Source organism: Myxine glutinosa, chromosome 3 (genome assembly GCF_964187855.1).
Source record: "Myxine glutinosa chromosome 3, kmMyxGlut1.1, whole genome shotgun sequence".
Taxonomy (NCBI): Eukaryota; Metazoa; Chordata; class Myxini; order Myxiniformes; family Myxinidae; genus Myxine; species Myxine glutinosa.
This window is the reverse complement of record NC_136263.1, coordinates 93898019-93914890: the sequence shown is the minus strand read 5'-3', so window position 1 is coordinate 93914890 and position 16872 is coordinate 93898019. Positions and strand designations below refer to the sequence as shown.

General features: G+C 49.6%; 1 protein-coding gene across 1 annotated transcript; it reads left to right on the top strand.

Annotated features, from left to right (window-relative positions):
* Positions 1-995: 995 nt before the first annotated feature.
* On the top strand, positions 996-13880 carry LOC144891213 (uncharacterized). Its single transcript, XM_078773589.1, has 3 exons — positions 996-1285; positions 1915-2450; positions 13814-13880. The coding sequence occupies exons 1-3, from the start codon at positions 1022-1024 to the stop codon at positions 13878-13880; spliced, it is 867 nt and encodes a 288-aa protein (XP_078629715.1). The 5' UTR covers positions 996-1021.
* The last annotated feature ends 2992 nt before the right edge of the window (positions 13881-16872 follow it).

Genomic DNA, 16872 nt, shown 5'->3' with positions numbered 1-16872 from the left:
GAGAGAGTCCAACTTCACGCTGTACATGGACACCCTACCAGAGCTAGCTGCATGGTTCGCTGCATTGGGCCATATCCACTATGCTCGCTGGTTACCAGTCCACATCAGGGACATGGTTGGCATTGCAGAGAAACACCCAGATGTTGCTGCCAAGTTCCATGCGGGGCACTTCACACCCAAGAAGACTAGGCATGCTTTCTCCGCCATCTCCCTAGACCAGGCTCATGAACAAAACAATGCCACGGTCAAAGGCGATGGCGGGGCAGTGGGCCTAACTGAAAATCCAAGTGCCCTTCGACGGTGGATGGTGGCTGGCCCCGAAGTTGCTCGGGTCATCACAGAATTTGAGACCTCACAGCAACTGCGCCAAAGGGGAGAGCACACCCACCACCATGAGCAAACCGACAGTGTGCAGAAGAAGTTCGTCCAAGATGTCCGTGCACTGACAACAGTCATCGAAGAGATGGGCAGCCCCTTTGAAGAAGAAAGCACAGATTTGCTGGTCCTGGGCACACTGGAGATCTTGGGCCCAGCTGTTGTAGATACTGTGCGTACAGCTTTACAGATTGGGAGAGATCAGTTCCATTCATTTGAGAAGGAACGTCTGGCAGACAGATCCAAGCCACTCAATGATGTCATCAAACGCAACAACCTCCCGTTGTTTTCATCCATCAAGGTCAAAGCTGCCCAGAAGAGCAAACAACAAGTAGCCTCTGCAAAGAGTGATTCAGAGCTCTTCTCCAGACTATACATCGCATGCCAAACCAGAGATGGGGGTCTCGAGCAGTTCTTCAAACATGAGAACAGCGCACATCCGCCAGCACTCTCGCAAAATGGACAGCTCCGCTTTGGTTCCAAAGCTGACTTGTTGCAGCCCTTAGAACAGCTTGTCGAAACAAAGTCGGACCCACCACAAGTATCTTCTGTGATCCTCGATGGAGCTGTAATAGTTCAAATGCTGAGCCCAGGCCAGACCAAAACATTTCTTGACTATGCCACAAAAGTATTCGTTCCATACATTATGTCACAGCTTCAACATCGATCTCGTCTCGATCTAGTGTGGGACCGCTATGCAAAGTCAGGCAGCCTGAAGGCAACTGCAAGGACCAACAGAGGCAAGGGAATACGCAGACGTGTCACTGGCTCTGCCCTCCTACCAGGCAACTGGCACAGTTTCCTCCGTGTCGACGAGAACAAGGAGGAACTCTTCAGCTTTCTGTCTAAGCAGGTCACGGAGTCCATCGATGTGCCAGACAAACAGCTGATTGCTACTGACGGTGAACAGGTAATGTGCATGATGTATGTTAGTGTGTGTTAGTGAAAGTGTGTGTATGTGTCTGGGTGGTGAGAGTGGGTGCGTGCCTGCTTGTGTGTTTGAGAGTGTGTGTACAATCTTCTGTGGTTTCAGTACATATTATACAATGTATTATTGATTTATGCTGTTGTAGAGTAAATTCTTACCCACATATGTGTATTCTTTTCATATAATTTAATTTTGATTATATAATCCCGATTTGTATTATCTATTCGGAAGAATATTTTGTATTGTATATATAATCTTTAGCTGTCCACGGTACACTCCCTCAAATTGTTAAGAAAGGCCTATTGGCCATAGTGTTCTTGAATTGCTTTTTTCTTTCCTGGCATCTTGGGGGAGTGTACACGAACAGGCTACTGTTATATGTGCAATGTCATATTGTATGATTTCATGTGTTTGATGCCAAGTAAATAACAATAATAATAATAATAATAATAATAATAATAATTGCCCTGTATTTATGTACTTGAAATAATGTACTAAAATAAATTAATAAATGTTATGCAGATTCATGTCAGGTTTTATTCGTGACCACCTACACCAAAGGAATTCACATTTAATTTACATCACGGTATTGTTCATGCTTACACCAACAGGTCATTGCTGTACCACCATGTGCAGACACAGCCGCTTTGGCCCCGTGCAATCACGAGGAAGCAGACACGCGCATGATGCTCCACGCAGCAGCTGCTATGAAATCTGGACACCGCAGAGTACTCATCCGCACCGTGGACACAGATGTGGTGGTTCTCGCTGTGTGGATGGCCCAGGAGCTTAATGAGGTAGTGGACGAACTCTGGTTAGCGTTTGGAACCGGAAAGAACTTCTGCTACATAGCAGCACACGAGCTGTCTGCTACCCTGGGACCAGACAAAGCCAAGGCACTGCCAATCTTCCATGCAATCACAGGGTGTGATACCGTCTCGAGCTTTGCAGGTCGTGGCAAGAAAACAGCATGGGCAGTATGGGAAACTTTTCCAGAAGTGACCAATGCATTCCTGGACCTGGCATCTGCACCAAGTGAGATCTCTGAGGATACACTGGCAACCCTGGAGAGATACGTAGTGCTTCTGTACGACCGCACATGCACATGTTCTGAGGTGAATCTGGCAAGAAAGAAACTCTTTGTAACGTATTATTCTGACTTGTATTTGCATTGTTGTTGTGGTTTATCGGACGCGCTTATTCGTCAGACACGAGTGAATCATCACCGCGTCAATAAACGCGCTTTCCGCTTCCGGCACGATGGAGTCTGCTTGAGTTCGTTACATGGTGTCAGAAGTTCGTTGATATTCATGCCATAAGCCGCCATTCGTCTCCATAAATATGGCATCTCCGAACTTTGATCATCCCTCGATCGACTGGGAGAGTCTGGATCTCTACCAGGAGTTTTGCCGGTTCAGAAATCACGTCAGTTTTGTCTTGTCAGGGCCACTCGCAGACATAACGAAGCCTCGTCAAGCAGGATGGCTCGGAACGTGGATCGGCGAACAAGGTCGTCAAATCTACCAAACTCTATCTTGGGAGGAAGGAGAGAAAGACGACCCGCAGGAAGTGCTGAACAAATTCCAGAACTATGTGCAGCCCAGAAAGAACAAAAGAGTTGCCAGACACCGACTGAAACAAAGGCGCCAGCGGAGTGGTGAGTCTTTTGATCATTTCATAAAAGATCTGAGGATAATTCTCATGGATTACGATTACCAAGACCCAGACGACATAATCGTCGATTGCATCATTGATGGCAGCCATGATAAGAGGGTCCAAGAGAAATTACTCGATAGGGGTGAGGAGCTCTCACTAGCTAAAGCTATAGAAATTGGCCAACAGCTAGAGCTCTCGCAGAAACATATGAGAATAGTCCGAGATGAAGATGCTCTCATCTCAGCCCTCAGATCTGAAAACGAACGAACTCAGCACCAGACTCAACGTTGTAAGAGCAAGCCTGATAGGCATACACAAGCCACCGAGCTGTTCAAAGCTGAGAATCGGTTTCGGAATGACGGTCCCTGCAGCAAATGTGGCCAGTCAGTGCACAGGCAAGCCAAGTGTCCAGCAATTAATTCTAGCTGCTCCTACTGCAAGAAGCCTGGTCACTGGTTTGCGGCGTGTCGGAAGAGACTGCGCGACCTAAAGTCCCTTGATGAGGAGACCAGTCTAGATCATGTAGATCTTCCTCAAGAACTCGTCAAGGAATCTGAAATTTTAAGGATCTCCGCTCTACAACCAAGCATCAATACGGCTACTCATGACAAGTGGGCACAGACCGTCACGTTGCTGGGTCAGCCGACTCGGTTCCGGATTGACACGGGTGCAAGGTGCAACACACTAACACTCAACGATTACCAGTTAGTCCAGCACCTCGCAGGCGATCTACAATCGTCGCATAAAGTTCTTAAAACATACTCGAACCATACTATCCATCCTGTCGGTACCGTGACACTCCCTCTCTCTCACAAAAACAAGACCGTTAGAGCCAGTTTTGAGGTCATTGACCTCGATCAGAAGAATGTAATGTCAGGCGCTACCTCGGAAGCCCTAGGCCTCATTGTCAAGCTCGATAAGTTGTCTCTTGTTCAGCCTCTAGTCAATGTGTCTCAGGAAGCAGTAATCTCTGAGTTTCCAGAAGTTGCCAAGACAACTGGAACTCTTCCCGGAACTTATCGGATCAAGCTTGTAGAAGGGTCACAGGGAGTAGTTCACGCTCCTCGCAGACAGCCTGCAGCATTGAGAGAGCAAATAGTTGACAAGCTACAAGAGATGGTCACCGAAGGTCACATCGCGAAGGTAGAACGACCGACTGAGTGGGTGAGTTCCATGGTAGTAGCTCTTCGCAACGGCAAAGTCCGCATCTGTATAGACCCCAAAGACTTAAACAAGTGCACAAAACGTGAGCACTACCCAATGAGAACTGTTCAGGAAGTTTTAGCTCAAATCCCTGGAGCCAAAGTATTTTCTGTGCTTGACGCCCGCAGTGGGTTCATGCAAATTCGCCTTGACGAGCCTTCTTCATTCTTGACCACGTTCAATACACCTGTAGGGAGATACCGCTGGCTGCGTCTCCCTTATGGATTGAGGTGCTCGCCGGAGATATTCCAGCGAATCATGGACCAGATGCTAGAAGGGATAGAATGGGCAACAGCGGTAATGGATGACATTTTAGTTGCTGGTCGTGACATCACCCACCACGACTGTGTACTGAAGCGAGTTATGCAACGAGCTACAAGTTATAACCTGCAACTAAACTTCCGAAAATGCCTCATCCGGCGAACCTCAGTCCCTTATGTAGGCCACCTGCTTACTGCAGAAGGAGTGCTACCAGATCCATTCAAGACGAAGGCAGTTGAGAAAATGCCACGTCCAACAGACAAACAAGGCGTCAAGCGTTTCCTTGGATTCGTTCAGTATTTAGGGAAGTTTATCCCCAACCTAAGTGACACAAGCAAGCCTCTCCGTGATCTCTGCAAGGCGGACGTGGAGTTCTCCTGGCAGTCAGCCCAGGAGCTGTCCTTCAAGAAGCTGAAGCAAGCATGTATTTCGGCCCCGGTCCTTCAGTACTACGATGTAAGTCAGCCAGTTGAAATACAAGCCGATGCCAGCCAAAACGCTGTAGGAGCCTGTTTGCTCCAGAATGGCAACCCTATAGCGTTCACATCACGCAGTATGACCGATACTGAGTGTCGCTACGCTATGATTGAGAAGGAAATGCTCTCAATCGTCCATGCAACAGAAGCATTTCACTACTATATCTTTGGAAAATCAGTAGTGGTATATAATGACCATAAACCCCTTGAGGAAATCTTCAAGAAGCCTCTCCTATCTTCTCCCATGCGTTTACAGCGTATGTTGCTCAAGCTTCAACGGTATGACTTGGAGGTTAACTACTGCCGTGGTTCTGAGATGGTGCTCCCCGACACATTGTCCCGTGCACCTCTACCGGACACCGACTCAGAAGCTGGGAAAGACCTTGAGCCTGTGAACATGTTCCAGTTCCTTGCGATCACGAGTGGGAAATACCTCGAAATCCAGGAAGCTACTCTGAGTCAAATGAGCCTTCTCTGCGGTGTCATTGCAAGTGGATGGCCTGACTCCCGAAAGGAAGTCCCAGCACAGGTCCGTCCGTACTTTGACTCCAGAACGCAATTGGCAGTCTCAGACAGTGTTGTCTACAAAGGCATGCGCCTTGTCATCCCGCCAAGCCTCAGACCCAGAATGCTGAGCTTGATTCATGAATCGCACCTCGGAGTGAACAAGTGTAAGCAGCGTGCTCGCGAGGTCATGTATTGGCCCTCAATGAACTCTGACATCGAAGAAACTGTACGGAATTGTTGCAAGTGTGCAGAGTATCAAAGCGCTCAGCAACGGGAGCCTCTCTTGCCGACTTACACGCCTGATCTTCCATTCATCGAAGTTGGAAGCGACGTTTTTGACTTCGAATCAAAGCAGTATTTGCTCACGGTCGATTATTACTCCAAGTTTGTGGAGGTGGATTGCCTCAAGGACATTACAGCTCGCTCTGTAATCGAAGCTCTCAAGCAGCAGTTTTGTCGACATGGTATTCCAGAGAAGCTGCGAAGCGATTCCCGAAGTCAGTACACGTCAGAGGAATTTTCTCAGTTTTGCAAAGAATATGGCATAACTCACGACATTGTGTCCCCCAAGCACCAACGTGCCAATGGAGAGGCAGAAAGAGCGATCCAGACAGTGAAAAGGCTCTGGAAGAAGTCAGCAGATAAGTACTTAGCCCTGTTAGACTACCGCACCACTCCACTTGAAGGAATAAACTTGTCCCCGGCTCAGCTCCTAATGGGAAGACGCCCCAGAAACACACTGCCTTGCAACCGCACTCTTCTCATGCCTGCGCGGTATGACCATCACCTTGTGAGATCACGCCTTGACACACAGAAGGAGAAACAAAAATACTATCATGACAAGCCATCTATGTCAGATTTGCCACCGCTCCAGCCGGGAGACAGTGTTAGGATGTTGCCAAACCCGGAGGCCAGGCATTGGATTCCGGCTGTAGTTGAGGCGCGCCACAACAGCCCCCGGTCATATTTGCTGAGGACCCCAAACAATGTGTACCGGCGTAACAGGCTCCATCTCCGCAGAGTGCCTCATTCAGCCAATGTTGGCCCGGTGTGAAGTCAGCCACTCTCTCGCTTTTACTCTTCCCAGGACATGAGGGACTTCCCTGATCCCACCACTCAACAGGACACCCCAGTGGGGAACTGCTGCAAGTCCCCAAGTCCAAGTGAGCAAGCATCTGAATCCCAAAGTCTCCCAACAGTGTCATCGCCTCGAGCCACTGCATCTCCCAGAAATACCAAGTTCATCACAAGGAGCGGCAGAGCGGTTAACCCTCCCAGACGTCTGGATCTTTAAATTTAAATCAATTGATTCACGTGATCTGAATGTGATGCTGTTTGTTAATTAATTCAGTGTAAGTTTTACTTTATAGAGTTATTTGCTTTGCTGGTTTCCTTTAAAGTGGCTTCCTTGAAAGAAAGGAGGATGTAACGTATTATTCTGACTTGTATTTGCATTGTTGTTGTGGTTTATCGGACGCGCTTATTCGTCAGACACGAGTGAATCATCACCGCGTCAATAAACGCGCTTTCCGCTTCCGGCACGATGGAGTCTGCTTGAGTTCGTTACACTCTTTGCAAAGAAATCTCGATCCATTGAAGCAATACCTCCAACACAGGCCGCCCTAGTACAACACGTGAAGAGAGCAACTTACCAGGGTGGACATTGTTGGGGACAGTCTCTTGTCCCACACTGCTATCTCCCATCACCATGCGACTGGGGGTGGGTGGACAATGACGGACAGTTCGATCCTCTGTGGACAACACTACCAGAAGCTGCCAAATCCTGCTATGAACTCATCTGTTGTGGGTGCGAAAAAGGTTGCAGTGGGAGATGCAAGTGCAAGAAAGCGGCTCTGAAATGCACAGCACTGTGTGCCTGTGATGGTGACTGCTCACATTGAGTTGGAACTGTGACACTTGGCATGACTTGATGCAATACGCTCGCTAGTTCTCTTGCTGAACGTGTGTATACAATGTACGTAATATGGGATTATCAGTTGCTTATGTGCATTAAAACATATTTCAATACAACCATTCAATTCATTGACCTCAGAAATGTACATCTAGACACCAGAATCAAGTATCTAGCTGGCATAGAACCAGAGATATCGGTCAGCAGATTTTCGGAAGCCGCCATCTTGGAATCCAATATGGCGTCAGTAAATCAATTTCCGCCATCTTGAAATCCAATATGGCGTCAGTAAATCAACTTCTAAGTAGAACCATTCAATTCCTTGACCTCAAGTTTGTACATCCAGACACTAAAATCAAGGCTGTAGCTGGTATAGAACCAGAAATATTTGTAATTAAAGATTTTTAAGCCGCCATTTTGAAATCCAATATGGCGGCCACATTGGGGTGAATTCCAAAGTGGTTCCATATCTGAAAATGTTCTCCATATAATATTCTATCATTCTGCCAAATTTGGTGCTTCCATCACAAAATGCACAATTGGTTTGCTATGCCGCTGCACTATTACATCTACTGAGCTACATTTTTTTTACAGCAAGTGCCTTGGAGATAGTCGACTGCAGTCATACAGATCACATCACCCTGTACACAATGACCTTGTAGTATATCAAACGGAAAGGTCCATTGAGAATTTATTTTGAATATTTTCAATCGATTCAGGGTAAGGTTTGAGATGTGTGCTGCCCTCACTAATAGCTTAGCCGACAATCTCCAAGGAGTCACGATCTCCAAGGAGTCACGCCCATGTTAAGACCCATTGCATATAGAGTGCTGTTGAGTTGCTTGATGGTCTTTATCGAAATAGATGGAATATTTTCAGACTGACTCAGAAACTCAGCAAAAAGCATAGATCAAAAAATGGGTGAAAAGGACCACAGCTCCTGTTGATTGTTACCACATAACCAAAAAGCTAGATCAGTCAATCACCAGTATGAACATGAACTCCCAGGGGCACGGCCATGGCCCCAGAAATGATGCAAACTATAACTCAATATTTGCATACACATTAATAAAAATGAACTCTCTTAAGACAATTACAAATCAATTTGGTGGTATGGTTTCAAGTAAGATATTGTTACGTGTGTGGGGGTCGGGAATGAAATACCTTAGTTGAGATAGAATTGTGTAGAATTAGTGTGCTCTGTATGCCGTGAAGCCACCTCAATGTATCTAAGTTAGGGCCGAATGTCTGTGTAAGCGGTTGTGTGTCTTCGTACGAGGGGCGAAGTAGTGTTAATTAGGTAGGGCTTAAGAATAATCCCCAGTGTGTAATTGCCCTGTGATTTTCCCAATGTTTTATTACAATTAAAAAGCACAACAATTATAACCACCCCATTCACCGACAGTATGACCGGACATGCCGATCTACAGAGGAACCCCGCCCAGTTTAACATTCCCAAAGGACGGCTAGGACATGCCCCGAGCTTCGTCAGTGGGCATCAATAATGGCCGTGAGGCCATGCCCCGAAGGACGATTAGTTAGGACGATTCAATGGCGCTTGATGATTGGAGCGAGCATGACGTCAGAGGGAATGATCGAGAACGGAGGAGGAAAAAGCGAAGGGATCGCGATTGTTCGCTCTTTCTCGTGCTGGCATCGTGACGAGCGGTCACATTTCCTTGCTCTCTCCCTCTTGGTCCTGCTTTGGTTCGTGTGCGCTCTTGGAAGGGGCTGGTGAGAGAAAGCGGTTCGGGACGGTCGGAGCTCGGTGCAGCCGAAAGTGCAGGACCGAGGGAGGCAATCCTACATGCTGACATAAAAAAAAAAAAACATTGTATACAAGATTGAGGCTCGTGTAAGAGCTAACATTAATAACAAAAACAAACAAACGGACACAAGACAAAATAAAGGGAGTGGTAGACAAGATGGGGAGAGATGGGGAAGCACACAAACACAACATTTGAGAGCAGGGACATTGGGAGATCTGTGGGAGGGAGAGGCAAAAAAAAAAAAAAACATGGATTACCAGGGTGAAACTGCTAGGGCTTCCAGGAAAGAAGTCGGTATTTCAGAAAAGTGGATCTGGGATGAATTAGCAGGGGTAGAAAAGATCAAGGTTTTGGATGGGGGAAGATAAGAGATGGTGGTGAACAGCTGTTTTAAAGACCTGGAGGGATGAGTGGGATTGAAGAGAGAGAGGGAGTTTGTTCCAGAGGCAGGAGAAAAGAGGAATGAAAGGGGGAAGGTGAGCAGAGAGTCTTGATTTTGGCAGTTTCACCAGAAGAGGGTTGCAGGCAGATCTTGTGCGACCTGTAGGAGTACTTGGGGGACAGAGCACAGACTGGGCTGGGGGATTGGGGGGCTAGGCCAGAGAGGAGACGGTAGAAGACAGAAAGACCACCTACCTGCCTGCGGTGAGTGAGTGAAAGGCCCTCACAATCGGCTTCATCGCGGGAGATTCCAATGATTCTGAAAGCTTTGGTTTCAACAGTGTGATGCCGAGCGAGGTGTGAGGCACGAGCACCGGCAAAGAGGGGAGAGCAGTATTCCATTGAGCTGCGGATGAAAGCCTTGTATGTGGTGAGGAGCTCAGGTGTGCCAAGAAAGGACTTCACACGATGGAGAATGCCCAGTCGGCGACTGGTTTTGGAGGCTAGCTTGGAAATGTGGTTTTCCCAGGAAAGATCATGGCAGATTGTGAGACCCAAGAGATTGAGTGACAGAACTTTTTGGAGAGGATTGTTGAGAAAGTAGATGGGAGCGTTGTCCAGACGGTCTTTTCGAAGAGACATAGTGAGAGTGTGAGATTTGTCAGGATTGTATGACATGTTCCACTTGTTTGACCAGTCTGTGATTTTAACCAGGTCTGCAGAGAGTGAAGAGGCTGCTGCCTGCCAAACTGAGGGATGAGGTATGGAGTGGCAGAGTGGAGTCATCAGCAAAGAGATAGAGAGGTTTTTTTTCCAGAAAGTTGGAGAGATCATTGATGAACACCAGAAAAAGCACAGGGGCCAGAACACTACCTTGGGGAACTCCAGCCTGAACAGGAAGGGGAGATGAGAGAAATACATTCAGGGCCACACGTTGAATACGACCAGAGAGGAAGTCCGCCAGCCATGCGTGGAGATTTCCATGGATACCATAGGAGGAGAGTTTGGTGAGCAGAGCGGGGTGCCAGACCATAATCGAAGGCACGTGATATGTCAAGGGAGACAGTTCTAATTTCCTGTTTGACATTGAGGACCTCCATCCATTGTTGAGACAGCAGAAGCAGCATGTCCAGAGTAGAGTGACCTGGTCTGAATACAAATTGATGATCAGAGATCAAGCCATTGGAGAAGAGGAAGGATTTGATATCCGAAGCAAAGATGGATTCCATGACTTTGCTGATGATTGGGAGCAGGCTGATTAGTCTGCAGTTGCAAGGATCTATTTTTGCACCTTTTTGTGTACAGTGGTAGTGTTTGCTGATTTCTAAGCTGAAGGCAGATAACCTTGAGCAAAAGAGAGGGTGAAGAGAACAGAGAGAGGTTGTGAAAGAGCGGCAGAGCAGGCTTTTTGGACCCGTGGGCTGATGCCGTCTGGTCCAGTTGCAGAATCAGAGTCGAGGATTGACAGAAACCTCTCCACCTTGTCAGGAGAGAAGGACACAGAGTCCAGGGGCAGCTGGGTTTGACTGGGTAAAGTGGGTACAGAGAGAGATGGGTTTGGGACACAAGATTTTGAGGCAAACAGAATTGAGGCATTCAGCTTTTTCATGTGCAGGGCCAGCTTTGTAGCTGTTTGAGGTAAGGGAGGGCATGGTGGGGGAACAAACACCAGAAACAGATTTGACCAGATGCCACCAGGATTTGGAAGAGGGAGACAGGTTGGAGAGTTCACTTTTGAGAGTGGTTAGATGTTGTTTCCTGGCTCTCCTGAGGGTAGACACAGACTTGTTCCTGGCTTTATGAAAGGAAATGAGATTACCTTCCGTTGGCCTTGCCTTCCAGGAGGTGAAGGCAAGTTGTTTCCGGGCAACTGCCTCACCACAAGATTCAGTGTACCATGGATGGGAGGAAGGGTATGACAACTGAAGACGAGATGGGATAAATCTGTGAATGAGGGAGAGCAGTTTCCTTTGGAAGAATTCCCAGGATGAGTTTATGTCAGAGGCAGTAGAGATGGGAGACCAGTCCAGATGATTTATGGCTGTTTGAAGACCATGCCAGTTGGCCTGATTGGAATGCCAGACTCGTCGACGCTGAGGAGGCTCTCTGAGAATGGTCAGAGAGATGTCCACTTTAACAAGCACATGATCAGATGAGCCGATTGGAGCAGAAGAAGAGCAGCAGACATTTGCAGGGAAGTTTGTCATCACCATGTTTGGAAGAGAACATGCTCAGTTGACTGAGATCCGGGTTGGGAAATTGACAGATTGCGTCAGTCCCAATGAATTGACCTCAAATATTTCATTCCTCACTTCTTCCATCTATGGCACATCTTCCAGGAGCTGTTCCGTTTCACTATTCCCTCCAGGACTTCAAACAAGCATGGACACCGGGGGATGTTTAACATCCACCAAATAATTCTGGCAGATTGGACTCACATTTAACGTCCATCCGAGGAACTGCGCAGACATTCATGAATCACCCTGCCTGTGAAATACCAGGATGGCAGTTTGTAGTTGGGACGAGATTCAAATCCAGGCAAGATAGCTTCGAGGCTTGAGCAACAGATAGCAAGATAGCTTGAGCAACAAAAATGCGTACCCTTAGGCCATCCTTCCAGCCAGTGTGTAGTTTACATATAGTACATTTCCAAACCTTGTCTAAAACACTATTGCCACATTCTTGGGGTGATACTTTGATCTTGAGACAGTTGTAAAAAATTTCAAACTACTTGTGCACGACGGTATCGAAGGCAAATGTCTCCGAGTCACCCACAATCCAGGCCTAATTTGGTTCGGCACAAGCTGAGCAACAAAGAAAAACAATTATTGATGGATATGAACTCCCAACAAATATAAACAACTCGTTTTCTGCATTTACCAACCATCACTTCCTTTATATTCCATCTCTTCCCATCCTCTTCACTTACACTTGCAAAGTGAAACTGGCTTGAGGGAATTCCTGTATTTGTACGAACAGATGGAATTTCAAATTCAAAGTCACCTATACTCTAATTGTAAACAATTAATGAGGTCTGATGCAAAGTTTAATACTCTAAGTCAAAGTAATTATGAAGACTTGGTCAATGTCAAATACTTTCAAATGTTTCAGTTTAGCATGATGACTCTTGAAAGGGTAATGGGCAATGAAGTTTTCAAAAATCTATAAACATTTTCAAAATTTAAAGCACCATCTTTAACATGTGTTACGGATTCGTCACTTGAATGGTTTCGTCCGGTGTGCTGGTTTTCATCCACTGTAAACATTATTGATTCCATGTATTATTATTGTTGTCATTGGAGGGAAATATAAATTATTATTTTCAAAAGGTAAAAGTTAATGTTTTAAATGAAACCGGAACCGGATGACGAGGAGGAGGAAGAGAGAAAAAAGAAGGCGGAGTGAGTGAGTTCGACAAGAAAGCCGAGCTGCTTCGAGTTCTCGAGCAAAACATTGATGAACGGAGGTCACTAGCGAACTTCGGGTTTCCCGGGAAAGGGATTCCTGTGACAGAGTTGTTATCGCTGTGACAGATCAACCTGCGTGTCAGGTTTTGCAGTGGATTTCGAGGAGAATCATCGTCGTGCCGTTACGTCTCGAGTACGGGCCGTCAGCCATTTTGACTCGCGCGCTTTGCGCGTCGTGCAATGTTTTTTTTGCTTCGCTTCAGCCGTTTTCACCGCATTCAGACGTTTATCTGGTGTGGGTGTGTGTAACGTGGATTTTGAAGGTTAATTTGCGGTTCGCCGACTGTGAGCCGTGAAACGTCTATACCCGAGGGTGTGATTTCCCAGTCACCTGAAGGGTGCCTTTGGATTTCCCAGTCGCCTTGAGGGTGCCTTTGCACAGCTTTGGCCGCATGACTGTGACTGTCATCTGAACGGGATTCTGGTCTCGATTGGACATCATTCTGACGATCGCTGGAGCGGATCGACTTTGTTTTGAAGCCGGGAAAGAGACATTGGGAATGTTCTGGTTTCACTCACTTGGAGCACAGTGAGTTATATATTACGAAACTGATGGTACCATCATCGGATAAATATTGATTAATATTACTTTTGATTAATATTATTGTTGTACTGTTATTCTTGTGTGATCTTAATACAATATTTGTTTGTTGGTAACAATTGGTGTGGCTTCACCATTGATCTTTGCATACAGAATAACACATTTTTCTGCTGTGACTCCTCTCGGGGCTCGGAGGTACACCGTGACAGGGGGTTGGGGAGGAGCATGTAACACATGTAATCATAAAATGTAAACAAGAAGGACACACAAATCAATATGAACTTTGCTGTGACACGTTGCCTTATGCTACACTATCCTTCATCATGCAAACCTGCAGGCTTTCCAGTTCACAAGAAAGTGCCACGAGGCCAGACAGCCAGCTTAACAGCTCTTCCAAAGGATGATCGACTCAATTATACAACACAAGGACTACAAAGTAGCACAATGGAAGTTTATAGTTGGAAACGTAACAGAGACAAAAACAGTCACAGAGGTGAGCATGCTACATCTGAACAATCCATTGAGGTTCAGCGACTTACAGTCACGCGAAAAAGTAAGTACACCCCATGTAAAGTTTTGACTTTTTCAACATATTTCAACATACAGCTATTTGATCTTCATTTAAACAATATTGATAGATAAAGGTGATATTGTAGCGGTTACCGCTGGATGCACACAATCGCCTTGCACCGGCCAGAACACGGCCAGACGCGCCTCTCCCGGGCATGCCCGGACTCACTGTTCCCGGGCACGCCCGAACCTCCCGGGCACGCCCGGTCTCGTCTTTCCCGGGCATGCCCGCTCTCGCCTTTCCAGGGCTCGCCCAGAGCGTCCGGGCATGCCCGCTATCGCCTTTCCAGGGCTCGCCCAGAGCGTCCGGGCATGCCCGCTATCGCCTTTCCAGGGCTCGCCCAGAGCGTCCGGGCATGCTCGCTATCGCCTTTCCAGGGCTCGCCCAGAGCGTCCGGGCATGCCCGCTCCCGCCTTTCCAGTGCTCGTCCAGAGCGCCCGGGCACGCCCAGCCTCGACTTGCCAGGCCGCAGCCAAACACGCCCGGGCAGGTCCAGACTCGCCTTTCCAAGGCTCGCCCTTGACACCCGGGCATGCCCGGTATAGCTTTTGCCGGGCAAACATCCCGACATAAATGTGTATATATATTGCTGCCCGATAAACGGGCTTTTGGTCAGAATACCTGAGCTGTTTTGTTTCAATAAAGCAACTCGGACGAATTCCGTCTTTGGTCGCGTCAATTCTTTCGACTCGCGTTGGAGCGCAGCTCCTTCACTGGTGACCTACCGACATGGACACGGCAGTGACTCTTAAACTGCCTACCTTCTGGGAGGCTCACGCGGCTGTTTGGTTCGCCCAGGCGGACTCCCAGTTCGCCCTGCGAGGCATCACCGCGGACGACACCCGCCTCCACCACGTCGTGGCAGCGCTCGGTTCCGCCACCGCGGCCCGCGCCCTGAGCCTCCTCGAGCACCCGCCGGCTGCCGACAAGTATGACACGCTGAAGACGCTCCTCCTCGACGCTTTCGCCCTCACCGGCAGCACGCGCACGGCGCCTGCTCGACCTGCCCGAGCTCGGCGACACGTGCCCGTCCGAGCGCATGGACGATATGCTCTCGTTGCTCGGTGAGCACTCTCCGGATTTTCTGTTCCGCGAGTTGTTCCTTCGCCAGCTGCCTCACCCGGTACGCCTCGCCCTGGCTGGCACGTCGATCACCGATCCCCGCGCCCTCGCCAGGGAAGCCGATAAGATCTCCTCGGCGGGCCAACACATCGGCGCGGCTACCTGGAGCCTGCCGCCGTCCGAGGCGACGCCCACGCGCCCTGCGCGGTTGGAGGCCGAACTGCCGGTGAAACTGGCGGCAGCCACGCCGCACCGACCGCTTCCGACACGACGGCCGGGGCCTCCACCTGACCAGGCGTGGTGTTATTACCACGCCAGGTTCGGACACAAGGCTCGGACGTGCCGACCCCCGTGCACTTTCGGCAAGTCGGGAAACGGCCGGGCCGGCGTTCATTCCCAGCCATGAGCGCCGGCCACTCGGGCAACTTGCTTTTTATTCGGGACAAAGCGTCCGGGCGGCGTTTCCTTTGTGACACCGGCGCCCAACTGAGCGTCATACCCGCCTCCGAGCAGGACAGGCGGGACGCCGTTTGCGGCCCCTCTTTGGTCGCTGCTAATGGCTCGGCCATACGCACTTTCGGCCCGCGCAACGTCACCCTCTGCTTCGGCAGCCAGCGTTTTCAATGGACTTTTGTGACCGCCTGCGTCCCCATGGCTTTGCTGGGCGCCGACTTCCTCTGCGCGCACGGGCTGCTGGTCGACGTCAAACGTCGTCGCCTTGTCAACGCCGAGACCTTCAGCTCCCTGGCGTGCACGATGAGCAGCTCCGCGCCGACCGAACTGGCGTGCGCCCTCCCGACGGCGAACGAGTTCGCTCGCCTGCTCGCGGAATTCCCGGCCCTCACACGGCCGACGTTTTCGGCCGTCGCAGTGCGGCATGGGATCGAGCACCACATACCCACTACGGGCCCGCCGGTCTACGCCAGGGCCCGCCGCCTCGACCCGGCCAAGCTCGCCGTGGCAAAGGCCGAGTTCGACGCGTTGGAGCACGTCGGCATCGTGCGGCTCTCCAATAGCGCGTGGGCCTCAACACTGCACATCGTGCCAAAGCCGGGGGGCGGATGGCGCCCGTGTGGCGACTACCGCCGCCTCAACGATGCTACCACCCCCGACAGGTACCCGATCCCGCACATCCAGGACTTTTCCGCCCGTTTGGCGGGACGGGTCATATTTTCCAAAATTGACCTGATACGGGGATACCACCAGGTACCTGTCCGGGCGGCCGACGTCCCGAAGACGGCCGTCATCACGCCGTTCGGCCTGTTCGAATTTTTGAGGATGCCGTTTGGCCTCAAGAACGCGGCCCAGGCGTTCCAGCGCTTAATGGACGGCGTGCTGCGCGACCTGCCATTTCTTTTCGTCTATCTGGACAACATCCTCGTCGCCAGCACGTCCCGCGCCGAGCACCTCCTCCACCTCCGAACACTGTTCGGTCGCCTCAGCGAGCACGGCTTAATTGTCAACCCGGCCAAATGCCACTTCGGCACGACGACCGTTGACTTTTTGGGCCACCGCATCACCAAGACCGGGGCCGTGCCGCTGCCGACCAAGGTTGAGGCCATCACCACGTTCCCGCGTCCCCGTTCCATCAAGGCCCTACAAGAGTTCCTCGGCATGGTGAATTTTTATGACCGATTCGTGCCCCGCGCTGCTCAGCTCATGCGGCCCCTTTACGAGGCCCTCCGGGGCAAGCCGGCCAAGCATGACATCGTTTGGTCCGCGGCCATCGCGAGCGCAAAACGGGCCCTCGCCGACGCAACGCT

Bases quoted from the DNA above. Each gene is read 5' to 3' on its own strand.
- LOC144891213 (XM_078773589.1), top strand. From the start codon at position 1,022: ATGTCACAGCTTCAACATCGATCTCGTCTCGATCTAGTGTGGGACCGC. The intron at 1,286-1,914 runs GTAATGTGCATG...TTACACCAACAG, and splicing joins TTGCTACTGACGGTGAACAG to GTCATTGCTGTACCACCATG. The intron at 2,451-13,813 runs GTATTATTCTGA...GCAAACCTGCAG, and splicing joins AGAAAGAAACTCTTTGTAAC to GCTTTCCAGTTCACAAGAAA.